The following is a 15,890-nucleotide window of genomic DNA, read 5'->3' as shown; positions in this document are numbered from 1 at the left end:
TATGTTATGTTGTGGGCTGTGTTATGTTGTGGGTTGTGTTATGTTGTGGGCTGTGTTGTGTTGTGGGTTGTGTTGTGTTGTGTTATGTTGTGGGCTGTGTTATGTTGTGGGCTGTGTTGTGTGTTGTGTTATGTTGTGGGCTGTGCTATGTTGTGGGCTGTGTTGTGTTGTGGGTTGTGTTATGTTGTGTTAAGCTGTGGGTTGTGTTAAGCTGTGGGCTGTGTTATGTTGTGGGCTGTGTTAAGCTGTGTGCTGTGTTATGTTGTGGGCTGTGTTAAGCTGTGGGCTGTGTTATGTTGTGGGCTGTGTTAAGCTGTGGGCTGTGTTATGTTGTGGGTTGTGTTGTGTTGTGGGCTGTGTTAAACTGTGGGCTGTGTTATGTTGTGGGCTGTGTTAAGCTGTGGGCTGTGTTATGTTGTGGGTTGTGTTATGTTATGTTGTGGGCTGTGTTATGTAGTGGGCTGTGTTATGTAGTGGGTTGTGTTATGTTGTGGGTTGTGTTATGTAGTTGGCTGTGTTATGTTGGTAAAACCTATGTCTCTCAAACAGATTTTGTGAACATAAAATTTAAACTAGAAGAAACGACAGGGATTATCCAGAACATTTTAATGACCAAAAACATCTGGTCGTAGAGAAAGTCTAGATATCAGACAGGGGAGGAGATATAAATAACTCTGAGTAAAAGATAATGTTTTTTTGATATTTTCACCCTCCAGACATTATTCCCTAAAGGTCTTAATGATGTGATGCCCATGTTATGTTATGTTGTAAATGTGAACATGAACTGATGCCGCCACACCACCTCAGCCTACTCTGACGTTTCTTTCCTGCGCTGTACCCAATGATTTATGGAACCTTCCTGGATAGGTCGATGTCCTCCTCGTGGTTTTACAGACGTGTTTATGAAGTGTTATGTTGTGTTATGTTGACGTGTTTATGAAGTGTTATGTTGTGTTATGTTGACGTGTTTATGAAGTGTTGTGTTATGTTGATGTGTTTATGAAGTGTTATGTTGACGTGTTGATGAAGTGTTATGTTGTGTTATGTTGACGTGTTTATGAAGTGTTATGTTGACGTGTTTATGAAGTGTTATGTTCACGTGTTTATGAAGTGTTATGTTGTGTTATGTTGACGTGTTTATGAAGTGTTATGTTGACGTGTTTATGAAGTGTTATGTTCACGCTGGATTAGAATATTTATGAAATGCACATTGTTAGATTTGGTAGCACGTCTTTCGTGGTGCTTGTTTTCCCTCCAACCCCATTGGATGCGTGGAACGGATGTGGGTGTGGCTATGTCTAAATACGGGTGCATTTATTTTTTTTTTTAACTCACTAAAGCTCTGACGAAGGCCTTGCGGCGGATACGTTTAATTGATAGCGGTGACACTTTCAGGAGCGGTGTGGGAGTTTCTTATTGTTTCTCGCCATTACTTATGTCACCTTTAAAAAACGTGTATAAAGCTGTAGTCATTTATGGGGGGGAGGGTATACTATAACAGGTTTTCTTATAACAGGGTTTGCCATAACAGGGTTTATTTGTAACAGGGTTGATTCGTAACAGGTTTGTTAATAATGTACTTATCCCTATTCAGCCTCTACATTTGCGTAGAGGAAATTATTATCTGTAAGAAGTAAGAGAACTGGTTATTTAACAATTATTAGTTTTGCCAGAATGTTGTTTTTGTTCAACTGTGTTACCCACTCCAGTCAGCAGGTGGCGATGAGAGTCTTTCAGGTGATGCTTCATTCGTGACGTATAATGTAGTGGACGGGATGTTTTTTCTTCAACAACACTTCAGCCACCTCGGTAGAGTGCTAGCCAACATAAAACCAAAACATTGAAGCGCTTTAGGCCATTTTGGTTCATATTAACCTCGGTGTTTTAAACACACTGTCTGCGTATTTACTAGTTACTCTATTTAATTTACTATTTACGTGTTTAGCTAAGTATCACTCGGCTAATGCTAACTAGCTTGCTAACATCCTCGACCATGAGCTCACTAAGCTACTCCCTCCCTGTTAAAGAAGAGGAGGTCTGCTGGACGGAGAAAGATGTTCTCGTGAAAGAGGAGAAGGAAGAGGAGGCTGTTACAGTTAAACAAGAAGTAGAGGGTGAGGCTGTTACAGTGAAAGAAGAGGAGAAAGACGTGAAAGAGGAAGAAGCTTTTAGAGTGAAAGAGGAGGATGCAGTTTGTGGAATGAAGGAGGAGGGGGAGATTACTGTCCCGTTGGAGGAGACTGGAGATCTGATTAACACTAGTAAGTGCTATTTTAAAAACAGTGGAACAAACTCTGTAGTTGTTGAACTAATGTGTCATGTTCAAGACTGCGGTCAAGTGAGCCGTAATTCGCAAAACTTCCGTGTGAATTGTTTTAAGCGAAGTGACAACACTTTACGGTACCGCGTGTTTTCTGGGAGGGGAAACTGATTAGGATGTTCTCTAATGCTCTGATAGAAACGACAGCTACAAATTATTCCAAGCAAACAGTTTGCCTCACACTTATTTAATCTTCCATAATCAAAGTGATACCAAATCGTTTAGTTCATTGTCGCACCTTATCATAAATTGCTTTGACATCACGGGTAGAGTGAGGCTGTAGTAGCCTAATGTTGGTGCTGTTTAGGAAATGTTCAATTATCAATCCAAGATGTGTTTATGATGTCATGACACACAGGACGATCTAATTGAGTCTGATATGTTTTCAGTATATCATTAATCCAGTGTGATGACCATATTCTGCCAATTTAAAATATGGGTTAACATAATTGCTAATTCTATATTACAGTTAATGTCGAAGCAAAATTGGATGATAGAAAATGTGTCACGTCTGACACCTATCCCTATTCCACTGTCATTAACATTGGACTAGTAACCGGAAGGTTTCAAGTTCAAACCCCCGAGCTGACAAGGTACAAATCTGTCCTTCTGCCCCTGTTCCTAGGCCGTAAATAAGAATTTGTTCTTAACTGACTTACCTAGTAAGGTAAAATAAATAACATGCCCATATGACAGCTACAACATTGGAAAAACACTAGTTTACCCTTTACTCAGTACTTTGTTGAGTTCTAGGCTTTATCAGAAAGTTGGGCGTTGTTTCTGAATAACCTAAAACATGGGAACCCTCAAGTAATAATGAGAGAGAGAAGGAACAATAGCAATATTGAAAAATGAAATGTGAAATTTGAACAAACCTTACAGTTGAGCAAAGCATTTATCAAGACAGAAATGACATCAGAGAAACCCCTCCTTGTCATTTGGGAACCAGAAGCCTAGCATTTATCAAGACAGAAATGACAAGGCCCATCAGAGAAACCCCTCCTTGTCATTTGGGAACCAGAAGCCTAGCATTTATCAAGACAGAAATGACAAGGCCCATCAGAGAAACCCCTCCTTGTCATTTGGGAACCAGAAGCCTAGCATTTATCAAGACAGAAATGACAAGGCCCATCAGAGAAACCCCTCCTTGTCATTTGGGAACCAGAAGCCTAGCATTTATCAAGACAGAAATGACATCAGAGAAACCCCTCCTTGTCATTTGGGAACCAGAAGCCTAGTATTTATCAAGACAGAAATGACAAGGCCCATCAGAGAAACCCCTCCTTGTCATTTGGGAACCAGAAGCCTAGCATTTATCAAGACAGAAATGACAAGGCCCATCAGAGAAACCCCTCCTTGTCATTTGGGAACCAGAAGCCTAGCATTTATCAAGACAGAAATGACAAGGCCCATCAGAGAAACCCCTCCTTTCCATTTGGGAACCAGAAGCCTAGCATTTATCAAGACAGAAATGACAAGGCCCATCAGAGAAACCCCTCCTTGTCATTTGGGAACCAGAAGCCTAGCATTTATCAAGACAGAAATGACAAGGCCCATCAGAGAAACCCCTCCTTTCCATTTGGGAACCAGAAGCCTAGCATTATCAAGACAGAAATGACAAGGCCCATCAGAGAAACCCCTCCTTGCCATTTGGGAACCAAAAGCCTAGCATTATCAAGACAGAAATGACAAGGCCCATCAGAGAAACCCCTCCTTGCCATTTGGGAACCAAAAGCCTAGCATTTATCAAGACAGAAATTACATCAGAGAAACCCCTCCTTGCCATTTGGGAACCAAAAGCCTAGCATTATCAAGACAGAAATGACAAGACCCATCAGAGAAACCCCTCCTTGTCATTTGGGAACCAAAAGCCTAGCATTATCAAGACAGAAATGACAAGGCCCATCAGAGAAACCCCTCCTTGTCATTTGGGAACCAAAAGCCTAGCATTATCAAGACAGAAATGACAAGGCCCATCAGAGAAACCCCTCCTTGCCATTTGGGAACCAAAAGCCTAGCATTATAAAGACAGAAATGACAAGGCCCATCAGAAAAACCCCTCCTTGCCATTTGGGAACCAAAAGCCTAGCATTATCAAGACAGAAATGACAAGGCCCATCAGAGAAACCCCTCCTTGCCATTTGGGAACCAGAAGCCCATTCCTACTCATTTAAATATCATGAAAGCATTCGGACAAATTCAAGTTATGAAGAGTATTTTCCAAACAATTCTAATGACGTGTTTAATGTCCTAAAGGCCAAGGCACACTGAAGCCGTTGTCGGGGCTCAACACACTTTATGTCGGGGTTTCCTTTATATTGGTGTTATATTACGACACTTTGTTGGTTTCCTTTTTCTCCCCGGACACAGCCTGGGATCGAACCTGGCGAACCTACATTAATAACCTACATTAATAACCTACATTAATAACCTACATTAATAACAATGGATCAAATGCAGCCTATGACATTGATTGAAATACTGTAGTCCACAATATCTATTATTATAGAGCTCTGCTCAGCCTCAACATGCCATTATCTATTATTATAGATCTCTGCTCAACCTGCAACCATGACATTATCTATTATTATAGATCTCTGCTCAACCTGCAACCATGACATTATCTATTATTATAGATCTCTGCTCAACCTGCAACCATGACATTATCTATTATTATAGAGCTGTGCTCAGCCTGTCAACAACATTATCTAGTATTATAGAGCTCTGTTCAGCCTGTAAACATGACATTATCTATTATTATAGAGCTCTGCTCAGCCTATAAACATTATCATTATGATAGATCTCTGCTCAGCCTATAAACATGACATTATCTATTATTATAGAGCTCTGCTCAGCCTCAACATGACATTATCTATTATTATAGAGCTCTGCTCAGCCTATAAACATGACATTATCTATTATTATAGAGCTCTGCTCAGCCTCAACATGACATTATCTATTATTATAGAGCTCTGCTCAGCCTGTAAACGACATTATCTATTATTATAGAGCTCTGTTCAGCCTCAACATGACATTATCTAGTATTATAGATCTCTGCTCAACCTGCAACCATGACATTATCTATTATTATAGATCTCTGCTCAACCTGCAACCATGACATTATCTATTATTATAGAGCTGTGCTCAGCCTGTCAACGACATTATCTAGTATTATAGAGCTCTGTTCAGCCTGTAAACATGACATTATCTATTATTATAGAGCTCTGCTCAGCCTATAAACATTATCATTATGATAGATCTCTGCTCAGCCTATAAACATGACATTATCTATTATTATAGAGCTCTGCTCAGCCTCAACATGACATTATCTATTATTATAGAGCTCTGCTCAGCCTATAAACATGACATTATCTATTATTATAGAGCTCTGCTCAGCCTCAACATGACATTATCTATTATTATAGAGCTCTGCTCAGCCTATAAACATGACATTATCTATTATTATAGAGCTCTGCTCAGCCTATAAACATGACATTATCTATTATCATAGAGCTCTGCTCAGCCTATAAACATGACATTATCTATTATTATAGAGCTCTGCTCAGCCTCAACATGACATTATCTATTATTATAGAGCTCTGCTCAGCCTCAACATGACATTCCATGAGAGCAGGACTCTAGTTGGAACTCTACATCTTTTGATTTTCAAATTACACCAAGACTCTTTTAAATTAGGAATTTTTTGTAAACTGGCCTATGGTTATTGAGGGATGTGATTTGGATTCAACCTCCTAGCAAGAGAGTTGTGTCATGTGGAGGTTTCATTCAGGTCTTTATTTAAATAAACACTCTGTCTTTGGCAGGAGAAAGACCAGACTCGGAGAAACCAGAGACGTCCAAACCAGCAAGACGACACCACTGCTCCCACTGTGGAATGATTTTTAACCAGTTAAGGTGTCTGAAACGACATGAGAGGATACACACAGGGGAGAAGCCTTTCCAATGCTTCCAGTGTGGAAAGTGTTTTTCCTTGTTAGCGAGCATGAAAAGACATGAGAGGACACACACAGGGGAGAAGCCTCATCACTGCTCTCAATGTGGAAAGAGTTTTTTCTCATCAGGGTGCCTGAAAAGACATGAGATGATACACACAGGGGAAAAACCTTATCACTGCTCCCAGTGTGGAAAGAGTTTTAACCGGAAAGAATACCTGAAAGAGCATGAGAGAATACACACAGGAGAGAAGCGAGATAAACCTTTCCAATGCTCTAAGTGTGGAAATAATTTTTCCTTGTTAGCGAGCCTGAAAATACATGATAGAATACACACAGGGGAGAAGCCTCATCATTGCTCCCAGTGTGGAAAGAGTTTTAAGCTGAAAGGACAATTGAAACAGCATGAGATAATACACACAGGGGAGAAGCCGTACCATTGCTCCCAATGTGAAAAGAGTTTTTCCTGGTTGGGTCACATGAGAAGACATAAGAGAGTACACACAGGAGATAAGGATGTAGGCTGCTGAACAGTAGGACAAAGGACAGACAGCCGTGAAGAGGGCACGAGAAAGCCTATTCCTCCTCAGGAGACTGAAAAGATTTGACATCTGCACCATCGAGAGCATCCTAACTGGTTGACTCACTGCCTGGTATGGCGACTGCTCGGCCTCCAACAGCAAGGCACTACAGAGGGCAGTGCGTACGGCCCAGTACATCACCGGGGCCAAGCTTCTTGCCATCCAGGACCTCTAAACCAGGCGGTGTCAGAGGAAGGCCCAAAAAAATTGTCAAAGACTCCAGCCACCCATGTCGTAGACTGTTGTCTCTACTACCACACGGCAAGCCTTACCGGAGTGCCAAGTCTAGGTCCAAGCCATAAGACTCCTGAACATCTAATGGCTACCCAGACTATTTGCATTGCCCCCCCCACCCCCACATGTTTACACTGCTGCTACTCTCTGTTATAATCTGTGCATATTCACTTTAATACCTCTACGTACATGTACATATTACCTCGACCAACCGGTGCCCCCGCACGTTGACTCTGTACCGGTAACCCCCTTGTATATAGTCTGCACGTTGACTCTGTACCGGTAACCCCCTTGTATATAGTCTGCACGTTGACTCTGTACCGGTAACCCCCTTGTATATAGTCTGCACATTGACTCTGTACCGGTAACCCCCTTGTATATAGTCTCCACATTGACTCTGTACTGGTACCCCCTGTATATAGCCTCCACATTGACTCTGTACCGGTACCCCCTGTATATAGCCTCCACATTGACTCTGTACTGGTACCCCCTGTATATAGCCTCCACATTGACTCTGTACCGGTACCCCCTGTATATAGCCTCCACATTGACTCTGTACCGGTACCCCCTGTATATAGCCTCCACATTGACTCTGTACCGGTAACCCCCTGTATATAGCCTCCACATTGACTCTGTACCGGTACCCCCTGTATATAGCCTCCACATTGACTCTGTACCGGTACCCCCTGTATATAGCCTCCACATTGACTCTGTACCGGTACCCCCTGTATATAGCCTCCACATTGACTCTGTACCGGTACCCCCTGTATATAGCCTCCACATTGACTCTGTACCGGTACCCCCTGTATATAGCCTCCACATTGACTCTGTACCGGTACCCCCTGTATATAGCCTCCACATTGACTCTGTACTGGTACCCCCTGTATATAGCCTCCACATTGACTCTGTACTGGTACCCCCTGTATATAGCCTCCACATTGACTCTGTACCGGTACCCCCTGTATATAGCCTCCACATTGACTCTGTACCGGTACCCCCTGTATATAGCCTCCACATTGACTCTGTACTGGTACCCCCTGTATATAGTCTCCACATTGACTCTGTACCGGTACCCCCTGTCTATAGCCTCCACATTGACTCTGTACTGGTACCTCCTGTATATAGTCTCCACATAGACTCTGTACCGGTACCCCCTGTCTATAGCCTCCACATTGACTCTGTACTGGTACCTCCTGTATATAGCCTCCACATTGACTCTGTACTGGTACCTCCTGTATATAGCCTCCACATTGACTCTGTACTGGTACCCCCTGTATATAGCCTCCACATTGACTCTGTACTGGTACCCCCTGTATATAGCCTCCACATTGACTCTGTACTGGTACCCCCTGTATATAGCCTCCACATTGACTCTGTACTGGTACCCCCTGTATATAGCCTCCACATTGACTCTGTACCGGTAACCCCCTTGTATATTGTCTCACTATTGTTATTTTACTACTGCTCTTTAATTACGTGTTACTTTTATTTATTTTTCTTATTTACATTTTTTCTTTTTACTGAATTGTTGGTCAGGGGCTCATAAGTAAGCATTTCACTGTAAAGTTTACACCTGTTGTATTTGACTAATAAAAATTAGATTTTATATTAAAGCTGATCTACCCCCTAAAATAACAAATAACTGTTACTGATTAAACCCAAAAGGCATATTCTATTCTATGGTTACCAACTCCTCTATTAATACCTGTTGTAGGTCAGTCCAACAAGAAGCTGTGTCTGTGTATGTCCTTTGGTTACCAACTCCTCCATCAATACCGGTTGTAGGTCAGTCCAACAAGAAGCTGTGTCTGTGTATGTCCCATCAGGGGCACAACTCCTCCATCAACACCGGTTGTAGGTCAGTCCAACAAGAAGCTGTGTCTGTGTATGTCCTATCAGGGGCACAACTCCTCCATCAATACCGGTTGTAGGTCAGTCCAACAAGAAGCTGTGTCTGTGTATGTCCTATCAGGGGCACAACTCCTCCATCAATACCGGTTGTAGGTCAGTCCAACAAGAAGCTGTGTCTGTGTATGTCCCATCAGGGGCACAACTCCTCCATCAATACCGGTTGTAGGTCAGTCCAACAAGAAGCTGTGTCTGTGTATGAGGAAAAACAAGCCATTTTCAGAAGAACCTCACCAGGACAGAAGAACAGGCACTTAATGAACTAATGTAAGAGTCATCTTTGCATCAAACCTGCAGACAAGGGGGGGTGCTGTGGTTGTTTTAGACTATGTCAAATACAAAGAAGAGGTTCAGACGTAAATCCGTCATGAACGTTTCTATGGAAAACTGAGTGTCTGTTAACCTGTTCGGTGTATGGATACAAATCCGTCATAAACGTTTCTATGGAAAACTGAGTGTCTGTTAACCTGTTCGGTGTATGGATACAAATCCGTCATGAACGTTTCTATGGAAAAATGAGTGTCCGTTAACCTGTTCGGTGTATGGATACAAATCCGTCATGAACGTTTCTATGGAAAACTGAGTGTCTGTTAACCTGTTCGGTGTATGGATACAAATCCGTCATGAACGTTTCTATGGAAAAATGAGTGTCCGTTAACCTGTTCGGTGTATGGATACAAATCCGTCATGAACGTTTCTATGGAAAACTGAGTGTCCGTTAACCTGTTCGGTGTATGGATACAAATCCGTCATGAACGTTTCTATGGAAAACTGAGTGTCCGTTAACCTGTTCGGTGTATGGATACAAATCCGTCATGAACGTTTCTATGGAAAACTGAGTGTCCGTTAACCTGTTCGGTGTATGGATACAAATCCGTCATGAACGTTTCTATGGAAAACTGAGTGTCTGTTAACCTGTTCGGTGTATGGATACAAATCCGTCATGAACGTTTCTATGGAAAACTGAGTGTCTGTTAACCTGTTCGGTGTATGGATACAAATCCGTCATGAACGTTTCTATGGAAAACTGAGTGTCCGTTAACCTGTTCGGTGTATGGATACAAATCCGTCATGAACGTTTCTATGGAAAACTGAGTGTCCGTTAACCTGTTCGGTGTATGGATACAAATCCGTCATGAACGTTTCTATGGAAAACTGAGTGTCCGTTAACCTGTTCGGTGTATGGATACAAATCCGTCATGAACGTTTCTATGGAAAACTGAGTGTCCGTTAACCTGTTCGGTGTATGGATACAAATCCGTCATGAACGTTTCTATGGAAAACTGAGTGTCCGTTAACCTGTTCGGTGTATGGATACAAATCCGTCATGAACGTTTCTATGGAAAACTGAGTGTCCGTTAACCTGTTCGGTGTATGGATACAAATCCGTCATGAACGTTTCTATGGAAAACTGAGTGTCCGTTAACCTGTTCGGTGTATGGATACAAATCCGTCATGAACGTTTCTATGGAAAACTGAGTGTCCGTTAACCTGTTCGGTGTATGGATACAAATCCGTCATGAACGTTTCTATGGAAAACTGAGTGTCCGTTAACCTGTTCGGTGTATGGATACAAATCCGTCATGAACGTTTCTATGGAAAACTGAGTGTCCGTTAACCTGTTCGGTGTATGGATACAAATCCGTCATGAACGTTTCTATGGAAAACTGAGTGTCTGTTAACCTGTTCGGTGTATGGATACAAATCCGTCATGAACGTTTCTATGGAAAACTGAGTGTCTGTTAACCTGTTCGGTGTATGGATACAAATCCGTCATGAACGTTTCTATGGAAAACTGAGTGTCTGTTAACCTGTTCGGTGTATGGATACAAATCCGTCATGAACGTTTCTATGGAAAACTGAGTGTCTGTTAACCTGTTCGGTGTATGGATACAAATCCGTCATGAACGTTTCTATGGAAAACTGAGTGTCTGTTAACCTGTTCGGTGTATGGATACAAATCCGTCATGAACGTTTCTATGGAAAACTGAGTGTCTGTTAACCTGTTCGGTGTATGGATACAAATCCGTCATGAACGTTTCTATGGAAAACTGAGTGTCTGTTAACCTGTTCGGTGTATGGATACAAATCCGTCATGAACGTTTCTATGGAAAACTGAGTGTCTGTTAACCTGTTCGGTGTATGGATACAAATCCGTCATGAACGTTTCTATGGAAAACTGAGTGTCCGTTAACCTGTTCGGTGTATGGATACAAATCCGTCATGAACGTTTCTATGGAAAACTGAGTGTCCGTTAACCTGTTCGGTGTATGGATACAAATCCGTCATGAACGTTTCTATGGAAAACTGAGTGTCCGTTAACCTGTTCGGTGTATGGATACAAATCCGTCATGAACGTTTCTATGGAAAACTGAGTGTCCGTTAACCTGTTCGGTGTATGGATACAAATCCGTCATGAACGTTTCTATGGAAAACTGAGTGTCCGTTAACCTGTTCGGTGTATGGATACAAATCCGTCATGAACGTTTCTATGGAAAACTGAGTGTCCGTTAACCTGTTCGGTGTATGGATACAAATCCGTCATGAACGTTTCTATGGAAAACTGAGTGTCTGTTAACCTGTTCGGTGTATGGATACAAATCCGTCATGAACGTTTCTATGGAAAACTGAGTGTCTGTTAACCTGTTCGGTGTATGGATACAAATCCGTCATGAACGTTTCTATGGAAAACTGAGTGTCCGTTAACCTGTTCGGTGTATGGATACAAATCCGTCATGAACGTTTCTATGGAAAACTGAGTGTCCGTTAACCTGTTCGGTGTATGGATACAAATCCGTCATGAACGTTTCTATGGAAAACTGAGTGTCCGTTAACCTGTTCGGTGTATGGATACAAATCCGTCATGAACGTTTCTATGGAAAACTGAGTGTCCGTTAACCTGTTCGGTGTATGGATACAAATCCGTCATGAACGTTTCTATGGAAAACTGAGTGTCTGTTAACCTGTTCGGTGTATGGATACAAATCCGTCATGAACGTTTCTATGGAAAACTGAGTGTCCGTTAACCTGTTCGGTGTATGGATACAAATCCGTCATGAACGTTTCTATGGAAAACTGAGTGTCCGTTAACCTGTTCGGTGTATGGATACAAATCCGTCATGAACGTTTCTATGGAAAACTGAGTGTCCGTTAACCTGTTCGGTGTATGGATACAAATCCGTCATGAACGTTTCTATGGAAAACTGAGTGTCCGTTAACCTGTTCGGTGTATGGATACAAATCCGTCATGAACGTTTCTATGGAAAACTGAGTGTCCGTTAACCTGTTCGGTGTATGGATACAAATCCGTCATGAACGTTTCTATGGAAAACTGAGTGTCCGTTAACCTGTTCGGTGTATGGATACAAATCCGTCATGAACGTTTCTATGGAAAACTGAGTGTCCGTTAACCTGTTCGGTGTATGGATACAAATCCGTCATGAACGTTTCTATGGAAAACTGAGTGTCCGTTAACCTGTTCGGTGTATGGATACAAATCCGTCATGAACGTTTCTATGGAAAACTGAGTGTCCGTTAACCTGTTCGGTGTATGGATACAAATCCGTCATGAACGTTTCTATGGAAAACTGAGTGTCCGTTAACCTGTTCGGTGTATGGATACAAATCCGTCATGAACGTTTCTATGGAAAACTGAGTGTCCGTTAACCTGTTCGGTGTATGGATACAAATCCGTCATGAACGTTTCTATGGAAAACTGAGTGTCCGTTAACCTGTTCGGTGTATGGATACAAATCCGTCATGAACGTTTCTATGGAAAACTGAGTGTCCGTTAACCTGTTCGGTGTATGGATACAAATCCGTCATGAACGTTTCTATGGAAAACTGAGTGTCCGTTAACCTGTTCGGTGTATGGATACAAATCCGTCATGAACGTTTCTATGGAAAACTGAGTGTCCGTTAACCTGTTCGGTGTATGGATACAAATCCGTCATGAACGTTTCTATGGAAAACTGAGTGTCCGTTAACCTGTTCGGTGTATGGATACAAATCCGTCATGAACGTTTCTATGGAAAACTGAGTGTCCGTTAACCTGTTCGGTGTATGGATACAAATCCGTCATGAACGTTTCTATGGAAAACTGAGTGTCCGTTAACCTGTTCGGTGTATGGATACAAATCCGTCATGAACGTTTCTATGGAAAACTGAGTGTCTGTTAACCTGTTCGGTGTATGGATACAAATCCGTCATGAACGTTTCTATGGAAAACTGAGTGTCTGTTAACCTGTTCGGTGTATGGATACAAATCCGTCATGAACGTTTCTATGGAAAACTGAGTGTCTGTTAACCTGTTCGGTGTATGGATACAAATCCGTCATGAACGTTTCTATGGAAAACTGAGTGTCTGTTAACCTGTTCGGTGTATGGATACAAATCCGTCATGAACGTTTCTATGGAAAACTGAGTGTCTGTTAACCTGTTCGGTGTATGGATACAAATCCGTCATGAACGTTTCTATGGAAAACTGAGTGTCCGTTAACCTGTTCGGTGTATGGATACAAATCCGTCATGAACGTTTCTATGGAAAACTGAGTGTCCGTTAACCTGTTCGGTGTATGGATACAAATCCGTCATGAACGTTTCTATGGAAAACTGAGTGTCCGTTAACCTGTTCGGTGTATGGATACAAATCCGTCATGAACGTTTCTATGGAAAACTGAGTGTCTGTTAACCTGTTCGGTGTATGGATCGGAACATACCGTTTCAGTGGTCTTTTGCTACAGGCATAGCCTAACGTTAATATTCTCACTTCGGGAGCATTTAAAACAACCATACTTTCAATGGGATAACGGTATAATGGGATAATGATACTCGATTTCATATTTAAAATGCAATGTTTTTCATAGGCCTATTTTGTCTACCATGACCCCATGTTGAGGCTGAGCAAGACCTTCGATATGCAGAAAGCACCGTGGATCATTGTTTATTACCATTTATAAACCAACCAGGGGGGGGGGGGTGGCCTATGCGTTTTACCATTCACTATAACAAGGGTTAAAACTGTATCGTCACATCCCCTCAGTTCAAGCCCTGCTTTGAACCATATCACATCAAGCCCTGCTTTGAACCATATCACATCAAGCCCTGCTTTGAACCATATCACATCAAGCCCTGCTTTGAACCATATCCCATCAAGCCCTGCTTTGAACCATATCACATCAAGCCCTGCTTTGAACCATATCACATCAAGCCCTGCTTTGAACCATATCACATCAAGCCCTCCACAGAAATGGATAGAATATAGCGAAAGAGGTCAAGTCATGATATCAGTGATTCTCAGGTGGGAAAGTCAGAGCTGTAGGAAGATGCAGCTGTTTCCGAATTGGAAATAAGAGTTGGATGACCGTTGGAAGATGTTGTTCCCCAGTCAGAGCTTGTTCTTTCAGAGCGACTTTAATAAAGAGGAGATCTGCGATTGCTACGTCACATTTCAAACCTTTTAAATCAATCATATATACCCACTGACTCTGTTAAGGATATGGCAGACATACACCCCCTTTGGAGAGATTGGGTACCCCTAGTAAACTGGAAAAAAAATCTGTCAAAAATTGTTAATATATGCAAATAAAAATTATTATTGGATAGAAAACACTCTAAAGATTCTAAAACCGTTGGAATTATGTCTGTAAGTATAGCAGAACTCACAGGGCAGGCATTCTTCCAAACTAGTTTTTGTGGCCATGAAAGTTGGAGCAACTTTGACGTCATGGCCCCCACCCTTCCCAACCAGCTATGATTCTGGGGACACTTTCTATCTCTTCCGCTAGATGTCCTCTTTCATTAGAGCTTCAAACCGTTCAAATCGCGCGAGAATTGACCCTATGGGAGTGAAATTAGTGCGTGCCTGGAGAGAATAGGCTGTGCGTATGGGCGCGAATTGGTCACAGCCATTCCTTTGTTTCCAGCACTCAAGAGAAGGGCAGACGATGGCCGATTGAATTGAAGTTTGTTTTGCACGTCTAAAACATCATAAAGCTTGCTTCTGCACTTAGTTTGACCTGTTTAGTCGACATATAATGTGTAATTTTGAAGTTTTGATGCGCAACTTATCCGGACCAGAGGACGTTTTGGGTGCATTTCAGCTGATGTTATTAGCAGTAGCTAATACAAAGACGCAAGACTTGAAACCAAACGATGTATTGGGTAAGTATGAAGCCTTCCAGAACATTCTGAACGAAGACCATCGAAGGTAAGGGAATATTTATGCTTAAATCTGTGTTTCTGTTGACTCCAACATTACGTGGAAATGTAGCTTGGAACTGAGCGCTGTCTCAGCATATGGAATAGTGTGCGATTTCTGTAACGTTAAAAATAAATCTAACACAGCGGTTGCATAAAGAAGCAGTGTATCTTTCTAACTATATGTAGAACATGTATATTTAGTCAAAGTTTATGATGTCTATTTACGTTATCTTGCCGCGCTACATAGATTTCCTGCGGGCATTTTTGAGTAATTTCTGAAGGTGAACTCACTGTAAATGGACATTTATGGATATAAATGGCATATTATTGAAAAAAAAAAAAATGTACTGTGTAATATGTCATATTACTGTCATCTGATGAAGATTTTCAAAAGGTTAGTGAGCGATTTATTTTTTAATCCTGCGTTTGTTGATTGCATGTTTTGGCTATTGAAATGAGCTGTGTCTGGTGGTGGTTTTACATATATATGTGCTATGTTTTCGCCGTAAAACATTTTAGAAATCTGACTTGCTGGCTAGATGAACAAGATGTTTATCTTTCATTTGAGCTATTGGACTTGTTAATGTGTGGAGGTTAAATATTTTTAAGAATATTTTTGCGTTCCATGCGCCACCGTTTCAGCTGAACGTGGGAGGGTTGATTCCCAATTGGGAACCAGTATCGTAGACAGGT

General features: G+C 41.7%; 1 protein-coding gene across 1 annotated transcript; it reads left to right on the top strand.

Annotated features, from left to right (window-relative positions):
* Nucleotides 1-1,823: 1,823 nt before the first annotated feature.
* LOC110495091 (uncharacterized) lies at nt 1,824-6,938 on the top strand. Its single transcript, XM_036973165.2, has 2 exons — nt 1,824-2,261; nt 6,145-6,938. The coding sequence occupies exons 1-2, from the start codon at nt 1,964-1,966 to the stop codon at nt 6,801-6,803; spliced, it is 957 nt and encodes a 318-aa protein (XP_036829060.2). The 5' UTR covers nt 1,824-1,963; the 3' UTR covers nt 6,804-6,938.
* Nucleotides 6,939-15,890: the final 8,952 nt, after the last annotated feature.

This window comes from Oncorhynchus mykiss, chromosome 13, assembly GCF_057628025.1.
Source record: "Oncorhynchus mykiss isolate SJ-2025 chromosome 13, ASM5762802v1, whole genome shotgun sequence".
Lineage (NCBI taxonomy): Eukaryota > Metazoa > Chordata > Actinopteri > Salmoniformes > Salmonidae > Oncorhynchus > Oncorhynchus mykiss.
This window is presented reverse-complemented; position numbering and strand designations above follow the sequence as displayed.